Source organism: Scyliorhinus canicula, chromosome 19, assembly GCF_902713615.1.
Source record: "Scyliorhinus canicula chromosome 19, sScyCan1.1, whole genome shotgun sequence".
In the NCBI taxonomy this organism is placed as follows: Eukaryota; Metazoa; Chordata; class Chondrichthyes; order Carcharhiniformes; family Scyliorhinidae; genus Scyliorhinus; species Scyliorhinus canicula.
This window is the reverse complement of record NC_052164.1, coordinates 1,938,049-1,956,057: the sequence shown is the minus strand read 5'-3', so window position 1 is coordinate 1,956,057 and position 18,009 is coordinate 1,938,049. Positions and strand designations below refer to the sequence as shown.

General features: G+C 46.2%; 1 protein-coding gene across 1 annotated transcript in view; it reads left to right on the top strand.

Moving 5' to 3' along the window:
* Positions 1–18,009, top strand: part of LOC119954471 (growth factor receptor-bound protein 7-like) — a 119,254-nt gene that overhangs the window by 68,117 nt on the left and 33,128 nt on the right. Inside the window, exon 7 of the mRNA XM_038779730.1 lies at positions 5,156–5,293. Within this exon, the coding sequence (XP_038635658.1) occupies positions 5,156–5,293 (138 nt within the window). The remainder of the gene's footprint in view (positions 1–5,155; positions 5,294–18,009) is intronic.

Here is an 18,009-nt window from a genome sequence, read left to right as displayed (position 1 = left end):
TCTACTCAACCTCTCCTCATAATCCAACCCCTTCAGCTCTGGGATTAACCTAGTGAATCTCCTCTGCACACCCTCCAGTGCCAGTACGTCCTTTCTCAAGTAAGGAGACCAAAACTGAACACAATACTCCAGGTGTGGCCTCACTAACACCTTATACAATTGCAGCATACCCTCCCTAGTCTTAAACTCCATCCCTCTAGCAATGAAGGACACAATTCCATTTGCCTCCTTAATGATCGTTCCTGTAAACCAACTTTTTGCGACTCATGCACTAGCACACCCAGGTCTCTCTCCACAGCAGCATGTTTTAATATTTTATCATTTAAATAATAATCCCGTTTGCTGTTATTCCTACCAAAATGGATAACCTCACATTTGTCAACATTGTATTCCTTCTGCCAGACCCTTGCTCATTCACTTAACCTATCCAAATCCATCTGCAGACTTCCAGTATCCTCTGCACTTTTCACTTTACCACTCATTTTCGTGTCGTCTACAAACTTGGACACATTGCCCTTGGTCCCCAACTCCAAATCATCTGTGTAAATTGTGAACAATTGTGGGCCCAACACTGATCCCTGAGGGACACCACTAGCTACTGATTGCCAACCAGAGAAACACCCATTAATCCCCACTCTTTGCTTTCTATTAATTAACCAATCCTCTATCCATGCTACTACTTTACCCTTAATGCCATGCATCTTTATCTAATGCAGCAACCTTTTGTGTGGCACCTTGTCAAAGGCTTTCTGGAAATCCAGATATACCACATCCATTGGCTCCCCGTTATCTACCACACTGGTAATGTCCTCAAAAAATTCCACTAAATTAGTTAGGCATGACCTTCCCTTTATGAACCCATGCTGCATCTGCCCAATGCGACAATTTCTATCCAGATGCCTCGCTATTTCTTCCTTGATGATAGATTCCAGCATCTTCCCTACTACTGAAGTTAAGCTCACTGGCCTATAATTACCCGCTCTCTGCCTACCTCCTTTTTTAAACAGTGGTGTCACGTTTGCTAATTTCCAATCCGCTGGGACCACCCCAGAGTCTAGTGAATTTTGGTAAATCATCATTAGTGCATCTGCAATTTCCCTAGCCATCTCTTTTAGCACTCTGGGATGCATTCCATCAGGGCCAGGAGACTTGTCTATCTTTAGCCCCATTAGCTTGCCCATCACTACCTCCTTAGTGATAACAATCCTCTCAAGGTCCTCACCTGTCATAGCCTCATTTCTATCAGTCGCTGGCATGTTATTTGTGTCTTCCACTGTGAAGACCGACCCAAAAAACCTGTTCAGTTCCTCAGCCATTTCCTCATCTCCCATTATTAAAACTCCCTTCTCACCCTCTAAAGGACCAATATTTACCTTAGCCACTCTTTTTTGTTTTATATATTTGCAGAAACTTTTACTATCTGTTTTTATATTCTGAGCAAGTTTACTCTCATAATCTATCTTACTCTTCTTTATAGCTTTTTTAGTAGCTTTCTTTTGCCCCTAAAGTTTTCCCAGTCCTCTAATCTCCCACTTATCTTTGCCATTTTGTATGCTTTTTCCTTCTATTTGATACTCTCCCTTATTTCCTTATATATCGATGGTCGATTTTCCCTCTTTCTACCGGCCTTCCTTTTTGTTGGTATAAACCTTTGCTGAGCACTGTGAAAAATTGCTTGGAAGGTTCTCCACTGTTCCTCAACTGTTCCACCATAAAGTCTTTGCTCCCAGTCTACCTTAGCTAGTTCTTCTCTCATCCCATTGTAATCTCCTTTGTTTAAGCACAAAACACTAGTGTTTGATTTTCCCTTCTCACCCTCCATCTGTATTTTAAATTCCACCATATTGTGATCGCTCCTTCCGAGAGGATCACTAACTATGAGATCATGAATCAATCCTGTCTCATTACACAGGACAAAATCTAGGACCGCTTGTTCCCTCGTAAGTTCCATTACATACTGTTCCAGGAAACTATCACGGATACATTCTATAAACTCCTTCTCAAGGTTGCCTTGACCAACCTGGTTAAACCAAGCGACATGTAGATTAAAATCCCCCATGATAACTGCTGTACCATTTCTACAAGCATCCGTTAATTTCTTTGTTTATTGCCTGCCCCACCATAACGTTACTATTTGGTGGCCTATAGACTACTCCTATCAGTGACTTTTTCGCCTTACTATTCCTGATTTCCACCCAAATTGATTCAACCTTATCTTCCATAGCACCGATGCCATCCCTTACTATTGCCTGGATGTCATCCTTAAATAACAGAGCAACACCACCTCTCCTTACCATCCACTCTGTCCTTCCGAATAGTTTGATACCCTTGGATATTTAACTCCCAGTCGTGACCATCCTTTAACCATGTTTCAGTAATGGCCACTAAATCATAGTCATTCACGATGATTTGCGCCATCAACTCATTTACCTTATTCCGAATACTACGAGCATTCAGGTAAAGTACACTTATGTTGGCTTTTTTACCTCTGTTTTGAATCTTAACACCTCGATCAGTAACCTCTCCTAAGTTATATTTCCTCTTAACCTTTCTCCTAATTTTCCTTGACGTTGAACCCATATCTTCATGTAACAGCCTGCCGCGTCGCTTACCATTAATGTTTTTACTTCCCGTTTTATTCCTTTTAGTATTACTGGGCCTATTCACTGAGCTCCCCTCAGTCACTGTACCTTGTATTGTCGACCTTTTTGATTTTTGGCTCTGGCTTCTCTGCCTTGCACTTTTCCCCTTACTTCCTTTTGCTTCTGTCCCTGTTTTACTATCTTCCAACTTCCTGCATCGGTTCCCAGCCCTCTGTCACATTAGTTTAAACCCTCCCCAACAGCTCTAGCAAACACTCCCCCCCCCCCCCCCCCCCCCCCCCCAAGGACATCGATTCCATTCCTGCCCAGGTGCAGACCGTCCGGTTTGTACTGGTCCCACCTCCCCCAGAACCGGTCCCAATGCCCCAGGAATTTGAATCCCTCCCTCTTGCACCATCTCTCGAGCCACGCATTCATCCTATCTACCCTGACATTCCTACTCTGACTAGCTCGTGGCACTGGTAGCAATCCTGAGGTTACTACCTTTGAGGTCCTACTTTTTAGTTTAACTCCTAACTCCCTGAATTCAGCTTGTAGGACCTCATCCCGTTTTTTACCTATATCGTTGGTGCCTATGTGCACCACGACAGCTGGCTGTTCACCCACCCCCCCCCCCCCCCGAATGTCCTGCAGCCGCTCCGAGACACTCCGAGACACAGCCTGACACACTCTCAGATACAGACACACCCTGACACTCTCATCAGAGCTGTCATTTGTGAAAAAAATGACTTTTTATAAAATGACTTAAAAAAAATTTGGTCATGGGATGTGGGCATCGCTGGCTGTGCCAGCATTTAGTGCCCATCCCTGAGGGCAGTTAAGAGTCAACCACATTGCTGTGGGTTTGGAGTCACATGTAGGCCAGACTGGGTAATGACGGCAGATTTCCTTCCCTAAAGGACATTAGTGAACCAGATGGGTTTGTACTACAATCGGCAATGGTCACCTTTTAGACTTTTAATTCCAGATTTTTATTTAAATCAATTTTCACTGTCTGCCCTGGTGGGATTTGAATCCAGGTCCCCAGACCATGATTCTGGGTCTCTGGATGACTCGTCCAGTGATAATACCACTACACCACTGACTCCCCCTAATTTTTCTGCAGCAATTCAATGGCAGTGTTAGAGAGGGTAAGGGAGGAGAGTTCCAGATTTACTGAGTGGATTTTCCACCAGATTGTTTCAAAATGTTCACATAAATTACCCAGATTCAGAAAGATGTGAAGTGGTCAACGCTGCAATGGAACCAAACTAGGAAAGGCAGCGAATTCAATGGAATTAATGGTGAGAATTGGACAAAGTATGTAACTGACAAAGTACGGTCAGATTAATTTAACATTGACAATGTAAAGTGCTGCACTCAATCACAATATCACCCTATAGCACAAATGGAGCAGAAATAACTAAAGATGAAACCGAGGGAGGTGCAAGAATCCTTGTAAACTTGATCTGGTCAATGAACACAGTGCAGCAACTAGCAAAGACCATAGCATCTTCGACCATAGCATCTTAAACCACGCAGACAGAACCAGAGGTGATACTGGGAGGAAGCCTCAATCACACTTTACAGCGTTTGAGTCAGACCCACCTTGAACGTTGTATTCTGTTCTGGACAGACCCACTAAAGTTCTGCTCACTGAGATGCATGCCACACTTGTGACCACCAGGATACAGTGTAGTAAAGAGACACAGGTCTGATCCTAGTGTCAGGTCCTGCATTATAAAAACAGAAGAACTAGCTGAGGAGTGGGTAATTCAGCCCCTCCAACCCGCTCTGCCATTCAATACGATCATGGCTGATCTAATCTCGGCTGCTTCATATCCACCTTCCTGCCCACTCCCCATAACCATTTATCTCGGTACTAATTAAAAACCTAACTCCTCAAATTTGTTTAGTGTTCCAGCGTCCACTGCACTTGCAGAATCCACAGACTCACAGCCCTTTGAGTGAAATAATTCCTCCTCATTTCTGTTTTAAATCTGCCTCCCCGTAACCTGAACTTTGACCTCTCATTCTAGAGTGTCCGACAAGGGGAAACATCTGTTCTGCGTCTCCCCTGTCAATCCCCTTTAGCATCTTGGATACCTCAATTAGATCGCCTCTCAAATTCGGGAAGACTTTAGACATTTGGGATTTGCAGCCTGGCATTGACAAGTTTGAAAGACTATCTGATTGAGGGATGTAAGACAGTCAAGGGAATAGAAAAAAAACAAACCCAGAATATTACTTTAAGTTAAATTAGTAGGCATCAGGGTCAAGCCAGTGAAGGGAATTTCAGTATTGATATCAGAGGGATCAACATGTGGACTGAACTCTCAAATAGAGGGGAGGATGAAAAACTCATTTCCGAAACGGTGGATGCAGCAGCGCAGATGGGGAAGGGGCATCTGACTAATGAACTCAGGGGGACTGATTGGCAGGACAATGGGTACAAAAGATCTCCGAATGTAGAGAGAAACTCAGAATAATTTTAGAGCAAGTAGCTCTTTGCATGTTTAAAGGTTGAATAGCAGCTACCTCTATTTACAAAGAAAACATTTTCTTTCTTGCAGAATTTCCTCAATACTCGCCACTATCCTGAGATACAAGGGTTTCTCCACATTAAAGATAAAGGGAAGAAAACGTGGAGGCGCCTGTATTTCTTCCTGAGGAGGTCTGGCTTCTATTATTCCACAAAAGGGACATCCAAGGTGAGTGAGTATTCCTGGCATTATTTCTGTCCTTTATATTCAACAACAGGTCTTGTTTCACATCACCGGGAATGTGTCATGTGATACTATTTGCAGTAACATCGTATGATACTTTTAAATCTTACATAGTGACTAAAGAATAAAAATCTGGTTGAACAGGGAGACAAAAGCCGCTGAAGTTTTTCATCGTGCATTCATCAGGACAAAAACAAGAATACCAAATTTCAAATGATCGCAACTGACTGCCCTTGATCTCAAGGCAGCATTTAACCAGGTGTGGCATCACCGAGCCCAAGCTAATCTGGAGTCAAAGGGAATGGGGCGAAACCCCTCCGCTGGTCAGAGGTACGCCTGGCACAAAGGAAGATGCCTGTGCTGGTTGGAGGTCAATCATCTCGCTGCACAATCATTCTCAACTCCTCAGACACTGAAGGAGTCCATGTCCAAATGCAGAAAGACCAGGATGGTATCCAGGATTGGGCTGACAAATGGCAAGTAACATTCGCGCCACACAAGTGCCAAGCAATGACCATCTCAAACAAGAGAGGATGTAACCATCATTCCTTATCATTCAATGCATTGCCATCGCAAAATCCCCCACTATCAACATCCTCAGGGTTACAATTGATCGGAAACCAAACTGGACTAGCTACTTAATACTGTGGCTACAAGAGCAGGTCAGAGGAGTCCTGCACTGAGTAACTCACCTCCTGACTCCCCAAAGCCTGTCCAACATTTACAAGGCTCAAGTCAGGAGTGTGATGGAATACTCTCCATTTGCCTGGATGATTTCAGTTCCAGCATCACTCAAGAAACTCAACATGCAGGACAAAGCAGCCCCCATGATTGCTACCCAGTCTACAAACATTCACTCCCTCCACAGTGGCAGCCGTATGTACTGCAGTAATTCACCAAGGCTTCTTCGACAGCACCTTCCAAACCCACGACCACTACCATCTCAAAGGACAAGGACAGCAGATAACTGGGACCCCACCACCTGGAGGTTCCCCTCCAAGTCACTCACCACCATGACCTGGAAATATATCGGCCGTTCCTTCACTGTCACTGAGTCAGAATCCTGGAACTCCCTCCCTAACAGCACAGTGGGTGTACCTACACCTCATGGACTGCAGCGGTTCAAGAAGGCAGCTCACCACCACCTTCTGAAGGGCAACTAGGGATGGGTAATAAATGCTGGCCTAACCAGCGATGCTCAACTCCCAAAAATTAATTTTTTAAAAAGTTTATAATTGATTAGAATGTCCACTCTGGCTGAGGTGGGGAACCATAGACTCCCCAAGATCCCGAATAACTCAAAGAAGGTGCAAGGCTTGAATAAATGCCTTTTATTCACAGAGAACAAGTTCCTGCTATGAATGTATGTCTCTTCTGGCAAGTGTAAATAAACCGTGTTGTGAGTTTGACTGATTATCTTGCCAGCAGCTAGAAAATGGAAGAAGCTCACTCAGTGATTTGGCACCAAAAGCTCGTGCATGCAGTGTGTTTGACATCAAGTGTACGTGCAGGATGCCTGACGTGCTCACTGCGGCCGCTTGTGGCCAGAAGAAGCCTGATTTTGTTTTCCTTTAATAGGCAGCAGCCGTTAGTGGCCGTGGGCACTTCTCCTGCCACCACGGCATTGCCACGACGAGACCGATTGCTCCTTGACCCACCTGACACCCACCCACCACTCACCCACGGGTTGTGACCCACACTTTGAAAAAACCTGTTCTAGTTTGTTGATGGCCTGTTGAAAATCTAGATTTATTACATCTACTGAATTACCCTTATCTGCGCTTTCCATTACTTCTTTAAAGAATTTAGTAAGTTAAGTCACGAATGACCTATTTCAGAATCAGTCCTGACTATTCTTTATTATATCTTTGATTTCTCTATTTTTCATATTGCAACTTTGAGTAAAGATTCCATTATCTTTCCTACTTTGACATTAAGCTAATGAATCTAAAGTTTCCAAGACTTGTTCTCTCTCTTCTTAAACACAGGAGTAACATTAAATGTCCACCAATCCTCAGGCATGATTTCCTTTTTTAATGAATGTTTATATCTGTAAAAATACTCTGCTATCCCCTCCCTAGCTTCCATTCAAATCCATGATGCAATCCAAATTGGCCAGACATTTTTATCCTCTCAAAGTTTGACTGGTTTACTCCTTGTCGCTCTCCCTTTCCCCATCATACCCTGCCTGCAACTTTCTAACTTAAATGCCTTGAACTATTCTTCTCCCATTCCGTTCACCCTGTTCCGTTCACTCTGTTCCGTTCACTCTGTTCCGTTCACTCTGTTCCAATCACCCTGTTCCGTTCACTCTGTTAGACTCTTTGATAATCGTGTTGCTCTGTATTTGCGGGATGTCAAACTGAACATTCCCCAGTCTGTTTCAGCTCCATTGATGCAGCGTGAATTCTTCCAATAAACAACACATAATATTTGGCTAGAGTAAGTTCCATTTGCCATCGCTGTGCCCTCTCAGACTTGTTTTTGAATCCGTGTTGGCTGTTGTTTTAAATTATAGTTGTACAGATGACGCTCGAGGTTACGCCTGATAACAATTCCACCAATTTACATGGAATGAATGAATCTGCAGTTACCCGGATCTGTTACAAAACACTCATTTCAATCTGGGCATCCACCACATTCTCAACGACTAATCTCACAAGTTAATTATGTCGAAAGAGAGGAGACTCGGGCTGTTCTGTGAGCCGGGAATTTGCCAACTTCAACCCTGAAATTAACGTTAATGACAGGGATAAGAACTAAAGCAGCTTTCAAACACATACAAAAAAATAAAGACCGATGATTCCTTTCCACGTGTCCGCTGCAAAAGTCTTGAAAGTCTTTTGAGGGATTAAAGAATCATTCAGTTGTTCTTTCTATTCTTGCTGATCTATTGAAGTGAACGATGGGGGAATTGTGGTCTGTATCCCATTGCTGACACACACAATCACATCACTCAAGTGTTGAATTAGTGCACATTGTTCTAATTGACAAGAATAATTCAGATTAGCAAAGCAGAATATTATTTTTAAGTGATGAGACTGGGAAATGTTGTTATTCAGAGGAATCTGGGTGACAAGTTAAGTTGCAGATACAGCAAGCAATTAGGAAATAAAACGTTGGGCTGGATTTACTGACCACCCCGCTGTTTTTCGGCGTGTGCGGCAACCCGCCAGTGGGATCTACCAGTCCTGCCATTGTCAACGGGATTTCCCGGTGACAGCAACCCTCGCCGGCAGGAATGCCGTGCGCTGGCTTGGGACGGGAGTTTCACGCTGGCATGAAGAGCCGGTAAATCCCACCTGTCGTGTTACCCTTTGTGACAAAGGGATTGGAGAATAAGAATAGAGAAATCCTACTGCAATTATACAGAGCATTAGCGACACCACACCTGGAGGGAAGTTTCCCTCGTGATGGAATCTAGAAGTAGAGGGTGCTGTTTAACCTGACTGCAGCTCCAACAACACTCAAGAAGCTTGTCACCATCCAGGACAAAACAGCCCCACTTGATTGGCACCCCTTCTACAAACATTCACTCCCTCCACCATCAGCAGTGACAGTGTAAGTACCATTTACCGGATGCACTGCAGAAACTCACCAACAGCCCTGAGACAATACCTTCCAAACCCACGACCACTACCATCTAGAAGGACAAGAGCATCAGATACCTGGGAACCCCACCACCTGGAGGTTCCCCTCCAAGTCATTCACCACCCTGACTTGGAAATATATCGGCCGTTCCTTCACTGTCACTGGGGCAACATCCTGGAACTCCCTCACTAACAGCACTGTGGGTGTACCTACACCTCAGGGATTGCAGCGGTTCAAGAAGGCAGCTCACCACCACCTTCTGAAGGGCAACTAGGGATGGACAATAAATTCTGGCCTAACCAGCGATGCCCACATCCTGTAAATTAATAAAGATACTTATCATAACCTCCCTCCTTTTGAACTCTAAAAGCTGCTGTTTATAAAATGAAGGATCCTGTATGTTTTTTTAACAACCTTCTCAACTTGTTCTACCATCTGAAATATTTGTGTGCATATAACCCCAGCTTGCTCTCTTTCTGCACATCTCCAAAGATGTACCGTTCAGTTGGTACTGTCTCTCCTCATTCATCCGACTAAAATGTATCACTTCACGTTTCTCTGCTACACCTTTTAGCGGATGTTTCTGTGCATTTCACCACTTTGTCTAACTCTTCCTGAAGTCTGTTACTATCCTCCTCACACTTGCTACTTTTCCCAGTTTTGTGCTGTCTGAAACCTTTGAAATGATGCTCTCTGTATCCAGCAGAGGCCATTAATTTATATCAAGAACAGCAATGATCCCAATCCTGAGTCCTAGAGATCACCATTTAAAGCCTCACTCCAGTCTGAATGGCTCTGCGCTTACTGTCCCTTAGTCAAATCTGCATCCCTCCTGCCACAGTCCTTTCAATTCCATGTAGTTTAATTTTGCTATCTATTGTGGTCTATTGTGTCTGAAATACAATCAGAGAACACGAATCATTATGTAAAGGCTGCTGTCTCCAAAGGAGGAACAGGTAGGCTCCATCACTGAGGGCTCAATCTTCCTCCTTCGGGTCTAATCAGGAGGCAGGAGTGTCAGTATCCCGATAAAACAGAGTTAAGATAATTGGTGAAAGGTCTAGTGAAAAGGTGAGGAGAATGTTTTTACTTAGCGAGCTGTTGTAATCCGCTATGCACTCGGTGGTGAAGACCATAACAAATAGGAACAAGATGAGGCCATGCAGCCCTTTGAGCCTTACACAGGAACAGGAGGAGGCCATTCAGCCCTACAAGCCTGTAACACAGGAATAGGAGGTCATGCAGCCCTTCGAGCCTTACACAGGAACAGGAGGAGGCCATGCAGCCCTTCGAGCCTGCTCTGCCATTTAATAAAATTGTCGCTGATCTAACATTCAAGTCCACTTTCCTGCCTTCTCTCTGTAACCCTCAATTCCCCAACTGATTAAAAACCTGTGGATCTCAGCCTTGAGAATGTTCAAGGACTCGAGCCTCCTCCGCTTCCTGGGTAAAGAATTCCAAAGATTCTCCACTCTGAGAGAAGAAATTCTTCCTCAAATCTGTCTTCAATGAGCTCCCCCTAATTCTGCGACTGTGCCCTGGTCCTGAATTCTCCCAGGAGCGGAAACATCCTCCCAACATTTACCCAGTCTAACCCCCGAAGGATCTTCTATGTTTCAATACTGTCACCTCTCATTCTCCTGAACTCCGAGCAGTACGGACCCAACCTGTTTAATCTTTCCTCATTTGGCAGTCTCTATATTCCTAGGATCATCCAAGTAAACATCCTCTGTACTGCCTCCAATGGCAATATATCTGTACTTAGAATCCCTACAGTACAGAAGGTGGATATTCGGCCCATCGAGCCTGCACCCAACCTTAGAAAGCGTACGCCCCATGTCCACTCCCCCGTCCATCTCAACATATCTCCATAGCTCAAATTGAACATCCATGGACACTAAGGGGTAATTTATCATGGCCAATCCACCTGACCCGCACATCTTTGAACTGTGGGAGGAAACCAGAGCACCCAGAGGAAACCCACGCAGACACGGGGAGAACGTGCAAACTCCACACAGACAGTGACCCAAGCCGGAATTGAACCCGGGTCCCTGGCACTGTGAGGCAGCAGTGCTAACCACTGTGCCACCGTGCCGTGCCTTTCCTTAAATAAGGGAACCAAAACAGCTGCAAAGTATCCTAAATTGGCCTCACTAGTACCTTGCACAGTTGCAGCAACACCTCTTTACTTTTATGCTCCAGCCCCTTTGAAATAAAAGCCAGAGTTCGATTTGCCTTTCCTATTACCTTCTGCACCTATTTGCTAGCTTTCTGGGTTTCCGGAATGAGGACCTTGTGCTCTCCTTTTAAATAATAATCCACCTTCTCATTCTTTGTTCCAAAATTAACAATCTCACATTTTCCCACATTGAATTCCATTTTTCTGCCCACTCACATAACCTGTCAATATCTCTCTGTAAACTATTTATATACTCTTTACATCCTGCCTTCTCTCCCACCTTTGTATTAGCCACAAATCTGGCCACAGTGCACTCTGCTCCTTCCTCCAAATCGCTAATATATATTGTGAAGATTGTGGTCCCAGCACTGATCCCTGTGGCAGTCCCCTGGTTACTGCTCCCCACCCCGAGAAAGGCCCCTCATCCTGTTAGTTATCGATCCTCTATTCATGCCAAAATACTACCTCCAGCACCATGAGCTCCTATTTTGCATAATAGTTTTTTGTGTGGCATCTTATCAAATGCCTTTTGAAAATCCAAATATATAACATTGACTGGTTCTCCTCTATCTACTCTGGCTGATACCTCTTCAACGAGCTCTAGTCAATTTGCGAGGCATGACTTCTCCTCCATGAAACCATGCTGACTCTGCTTGCTCAGATTGTGACTTTCCAAATGCATTGCTAGTCTCTCCTTTCATTTCATTTTCCTTCATAACCAATTCTAATATTTTACTGATAACTGAAGTTAGACTAATGCCTCTGCCATTTCCTTGTTCTGCATAATTACTTTCCCAGTTTCATTCTCTAAATGCCCAATGCTTTATTTTTCTTTTCTCTTCCTTTTATTGACTGTTTTATATTTCTTGCCACCTTGCCCTCTGTCATGTGAGAGAACCTTTTAAGAAATGGGGAGTTTATTACTGCAGTGATGTCAGAGAGTGGGTGAAGCTGGGCTGTCTGTCTGCTTTACTTTTGTTTTTGAGCAGGCTGCTATAGAGTGAGTTTTTAGTTTGGTTTTCAGAGAGAGGAGCTGCAGTGAAAGCCAGCAGATGTGCATGAATCTCTCTGCAAACTAAAGACTGTCTCCAAATCAATTGGGTGATTTCAAAGTGCTGACTGCTCCCAATGGTGAATTTAAACCTGATCTCTGTGTTAAAAAGGGTCTTTTGTCTTCCAGATGTTCTTTGGGAATTTATTAAGGCTTATTGTCACGAGTAGGCTTCAATGAAGTTACTGTGAAAAGCCCCTAGTCGCCACATTCCGGCGCCTGTCCAGGGAGGCTGGTACGGGAATCAAACCGTGCTGCTGGCCTGCTTGGTCTGCTTTAAAAGCCAGCGATTTAGCCGAGTGAGCTAAACCAGCCCCGTATCTGTCGAGTACTGTATTCTTGGGGGGATTTATTGGTGTTGATAGTTGTTAAGGTGTTTACTGAGCAGAATAAGCCTGTGTATTCCCCATAACCACACTCGATTAAAAGTTGTGGATCAGGTGAACTCCATGATACTCTTTGGGATTCTCTAAATCCTGGCCCATAACACCCTCAAAGCTTATTTTATCCATCCCGAGTATTTTTTGAGTCCATCTTTGTTGCATTCGGAATCCATCCCACTCTGCTGGCCCACCACTAACCTTTGCCATCTTATATGTTTCTGTTTTCAGCTTAATCTCCTCTTAACTTCCTTGGTTATCCATGGCCGGTTCTTCCTCCCCTTAGAGTCTTTCCTCCTCATTGGGATGTATTATTGCTGGGAGTCATGAATTAACCCTCTAAACGTGTGTCATTGCACAACCATTATCTTACCCACTAATCTATATACTCTATAAGAACGAGTACTTTTCTTCAGTATTTACAAACGAGAGGGGCCATATTGTTGGAGAGGACAGTGTGAAACAGACTGGTAAGCTCGAGGAGATACTTGTTAGGAAGGAAGATGTGTTGGGCATGCTGAAAAACTTGAGGATAAACAAGTCCCCTGGGCCTGACGGGATATATCCAAGGATTCTATGGGAAGCAAGAGATGAAATTGCAGAGCCGTTGGCAATGATCTTTTCGCCCTCACTGTCAACAGGGGTGATACCAGGGGATTGGAGAGTGGTGAATGTTGTGCCCCTGTCCAAAAAAGGGAATAGGGATAACCCTGGGAAATACAGGCCAGTTAGTCTTACTTCAGTCATAGGCAAAGTAATGGAAAGGGAACTGAGGGATAGGATTTCTGAGCATCTGGAAAGGCACTGCTTGATTAGGGATAGTCAGCACGGATTTGTGAGGGGTAGGTCTTGCCTTACAAGTCTTACTGAATTTTTTGAGGAGGTGACCAAGCATATGGATGAAGGTAAAGCAGTGGATGTAGAGTACATGGATTTTAGTAAGGCATTTGATAAGGTTCTCCATGGTAGGCTTATGCAGAAAGTAAGGAGACATGGGATAGTGGGAAATTTGGCCAGCTGGATAACGAACTGGCTAACTAATAGAAGTCAGAGAGTGGTGGTGGATGGCAAATATTCAGCCTGGAGCCCAGTTATCAGTGGCGTACCGCAGGGATCAGTTCTGGGTCCTCTGCTATTTGTGATTTTCATTAATGACTTGGATGACGGAGTTGAAGGGTGGATCAGTAAATTTGCAGATGATACAAAGATTGGTGGAGTTGTGGATAGTGAGGAGGGCTGTTGTCGGCTGCAAAGAGACATAGATAGGATGCAGAGCTGGGCTGAGAAGTGGCAGGTGGAGTTTAACCCTGAAAAGTGTGAGGTTGTCCATTTTGGAAGGACAAATATGAATGAGAAATACATGGTTAACGGTAGGGTTCTTGGCAATGTGGAGGAGCAGAGAGATCTTGGGGTCTATGTTCATAGACCTTTGAAAGTTGCCACTCAAGTGGATAGAGCTGTGAAGAAGGCCTATGGTGTGCTAGCGTTCATTAGCAGAGGGATTGAATTTAAGAGCCGTGAGGTGATGATGCAGCTGTACAAAACCTTGGTCAGGCCACATTTGGAGTACTGTGTGCAGTTCTGGTCGCCTCATTTTAGGAAGGATGTGGAAGCTTTGGAAAAGGTGCAAAGGAGATTTACCAGGATGTTGCCTGGAATGGAGAGTAGGTCTTACGAGGAAAGGTTGAGGGTGCTAGGCTTTTTCTCATTAGAACGGAGAAGGATGAGGGGCGACTTGATAGAGGTTTATAAGATGATCAGGGGAATAGATAGAGTAGACAGTCAGAGACTTTTTCCCCGGGTGGAACAAACCATTACAAGGGAACATAAATTTAAGGTGAATGGTGGAAGGTATAGGGGGGATGTCAGAGGTAGGTTCTTTACCCAGAGAGCAGTGGGGGCATGGAATGCACTGCCTGTGGAAGTAGTTGAGTCGGAAACATTGGGGACCTTCAAGCGGCTATTGGATAGGTACATGGATTACGGTAGAATGATGGAGTGTAGATTAATTTGTTCTTTAGGGCAGCACAGTAGCATTGTGGATAGCACAATTGCTTCACAGCTCCAGGGTCCCAGGTTCAATTCCGGCTTGGGTCACTGTCTGTGCGGAGTCTGCACATCCTCCCCGTGTGTGTGTGGGTTTCCTCCGGGTACTCCGGTTTCCTCCCACAGTCCAAAGGTGTGCAGGTTAGGTGGATTGGCCATGATAAATTGCCCTTAGTGTCCAAAATTGCCCTTAGTGTTGGGTGGGGTTACTGTGTTATGGGGATAGGGTGGAGGTGTTGACCTTGGGTAGGGTGCTCTTTCCAAGAGCCGGTGCAGACTCGATGGGCCAAAATGGCCTCCTTCTACACTGTAAATTCTATGATAATCTATGATATAGCCAGTCCACTTTTGCCAATTCCATCCTCATAACTTCATAATTACCCGTCTTTAAGTTTAACACTGACATCTCGGGCAGCACGGTGGCCTAGTGGTTAGCACAACCGCCTCACGGCGCTGAGGTCCCAGGTTCGATCCCGGCTCTGGGTCACTGTCTGTGTGGAGTTTGCACATTCTCCCCGTGTCTGCGTGGGTTTCGCCCCCACAACCCAAAAATGTGCAGAGTAGGTGGATTGGCCACACTAAAATTGCCCCTTAATTGGAAAAAATAATTGGGCACTCTAAATTTATTAAAAAAAAACACTGACATCTCAGTCCCAATTTTCTCACACTCAAGCTGAATGCTAAATTCTATCACACTGTAATTTCTACTTGTTAGGGGATCCTTAACCTTGAGATCATTTATTAAACCTACCCCATTATACATCACCTGATCCAAAGTTAGCTCCATAACATATTGCTCCAAGAAACAATCACAAATGCACTCTATGAATTAATTCTATTGGCTACCGTTTCCAATTTGATTAGCCCAATCTATATGAAAATTAAAGTCGCCCATGATTAATGCAGTGCTCCTCTGACAGGCATTTGTTATTTCTTGATTGATGTACCATCAATTGGACTCAAGACACGATTAGGATCCGAACTGTGGCTTTAATCAGCTAGTTGTTAGCCCGGCGGTCGACTACAGAGTAAGACTGACTGCCGGAAACTCTGGGTACTTATACCCCACCTCGGAGGCGGGATCTACTTGCCTCTTGACCAATTGGTGAGCAGTCACATGACTAGTCCCAACCAATCGGACGAGAGGCACATGACCAGCCAGAGCCAATGGGAAACCCATGCTCTGCACAAATGGCAGTGCTCACATTCATACCACCACATTCACCCCTTGTGGAGAAAGAAGGCGGGGGTGGGGGGTGTGTAAGTGGAAGAGAGAGGGGGGGGTCCGAGGACAGGTGGTATGAACAGCGAAAATCGAGAAAGGTGGGCTGCCCACTGGCTCGTGGCAAAAATAACCAATACTACTACCAGTTAAGGTGCAACAGAATAACAACAAAGTCCAAAATGTCCCATGGCCACATCAGATGGACACGATCAGCCTGTCGGGTGCCCGTTGTGTTCTGGAGGACCGTCGCTGTGGAGCCGGTGACGTCGGGCCGATGGTCGTCCTTGCCTCCGGGAGCGTCGGTTGTAGATGTGTCTCCGTACTCCGGGCCGGTGATGGAGACGCTATAATCGGGGGAGAGGGGGCATGTGCGCTGGGTTGTGGGAGCGCGGGGGGTGCTGGGGGGAATTGGGGTTGGAGGGGGGGGTGTTGGTGTAGGGGGAGAAGGCCGCACGCTGGCGGGTGCCAGGTCCCGGAGCGAGACCGTGTCCTGCCGACCGTCGGGATACTCCGCGTACGCACACTGCGGGTTGGCGTGGAGTAACTGGACTCACTCAACCAACGGGTCGGACTTGTGCACCCGCACATGCTTCCGTAGCAAGATGGGCCCAGGGGTGGCCAGCCAGGTCGGGAGAGGGGATCCTGAGGACGGCTTCCTGGGGAAAACAAGAAGCCGTTCATGAGGTGTTTGATTAGTGGTGGTACAGACGAGAGAGCGGATTGAATGGAGGGCGTCGGGAATGACCTCTTGCCAACGGGGAATAGGGAGATCTCTGGACCGTAGGGCCAGCAGGATGGTCTTCCAAATGGTGCCATTCTCCCGCTCGACCTGACCGTTACCCCGGGGGTTATAACTGGCCGTCCTGCTAGAGGCTATGCCCCTGCTGAGCAGGAATTGACGCAGTTCATCGCTCATAAAGGAGGACCCCCGGTCGCTGTGGATGTACGCGGGGTAACCGAACAGGGAGAAGATGGATAGGAGGGCCTTTATGACGGTTGTTGTGGTCATGTTGGGACAGGGAATGTCGAAAGGGAAGCGGGAGTACTCGTCGATAACACTCAAGAAATATGTGTTACGGTTGTTGGAGGGGAGGGGACCCTTGAAGTCTATACTGAGACGTTCAAAGGGGCGGGATGCCTTGATCAGACGCGCTCGGTCGGGGCGGTAGAAGTGCGGTTTGCACTCGGCGCAGACGTGGCAGTCCCTGGTGACGGTCCTGACTTCCTCAACGGAGTAGGGCAGGTTGCGGGTCTTAATAAAATGGTAAAAACGGGTGACCCCTGGATGGCAGAGGTCCGTGTGGAGGGAGCGGAGGCAGTCAATCTGCGCGCTGGCGCAGGTACCGCGGGATAGGGCATCGGAAAGCTCGTTGAGCTTCCCAGGACGATACAAGATATCGTAGTTGTCCGTGGACAACTCGATCCACCATCGCAAGACCTTGTTGTTCTTGATCTTGCCCCTCTGTGCATTGTCGAACATGAAAGCTACTGACCGTTGGTCTGTGAGGAGGGTAAACCTCCTGCCGGCCAGATAGTGTCTCCAATATCGCACAGCTTCAACTATGGCCTGTGCCTCCTTTTCCACCGAGGAATGGTGGATTTTGGAAGCGTGGAGGGTCCGGGAGAAGAAGGCCACGGGTCTGCCCGCTTGGTTGAGGGTGGCCGCCAGAGCTGCGTCAGACGCGTCGCTCTCGACCTGGAATGGGAGGGACTCGTCGATGGCGCGCATCGTGGCCTTTGCGATATCCGCTTTGATGCGGCTAAAGGCCTGGCGGGCCTCCATCGACAGGGGAAAGGAGGTGGACTGGATGGGGGGCGGGCTTTGTCAGCGTAATTGGGGACCCACTGGGCGTAATAGGAGAAGAAGCCCAGGCAGCGTTTGAGTGATTTGAGGGTATTGGGGAGAGGGAGTTCCATCAGGGGGCGCATGCGTTCGGGATCGGGGCCTATCACTCCGTTACGCACTACGTAGCCAAGGATGGCTAGACGGTCGGTGCTAAACACACACTTATCCTTATTGTAAGTTAAATTAAGGAGTTTCGCGGTTCGGAGGAATTTTTGAAGGTTGATGTCACGGTCCTGCTGGTCGTGGCCGCAGATGGTGACGTTATTGAGATACGGGAAGGTAGCCCGTAACCCATGCTTGTCGACCATTCGGTCCATCTCCCGTTGGAAGACTGAGACCCCATTTGTGGCACCGAATGGAACCCTGAGGAAGTGGTAGAGGCG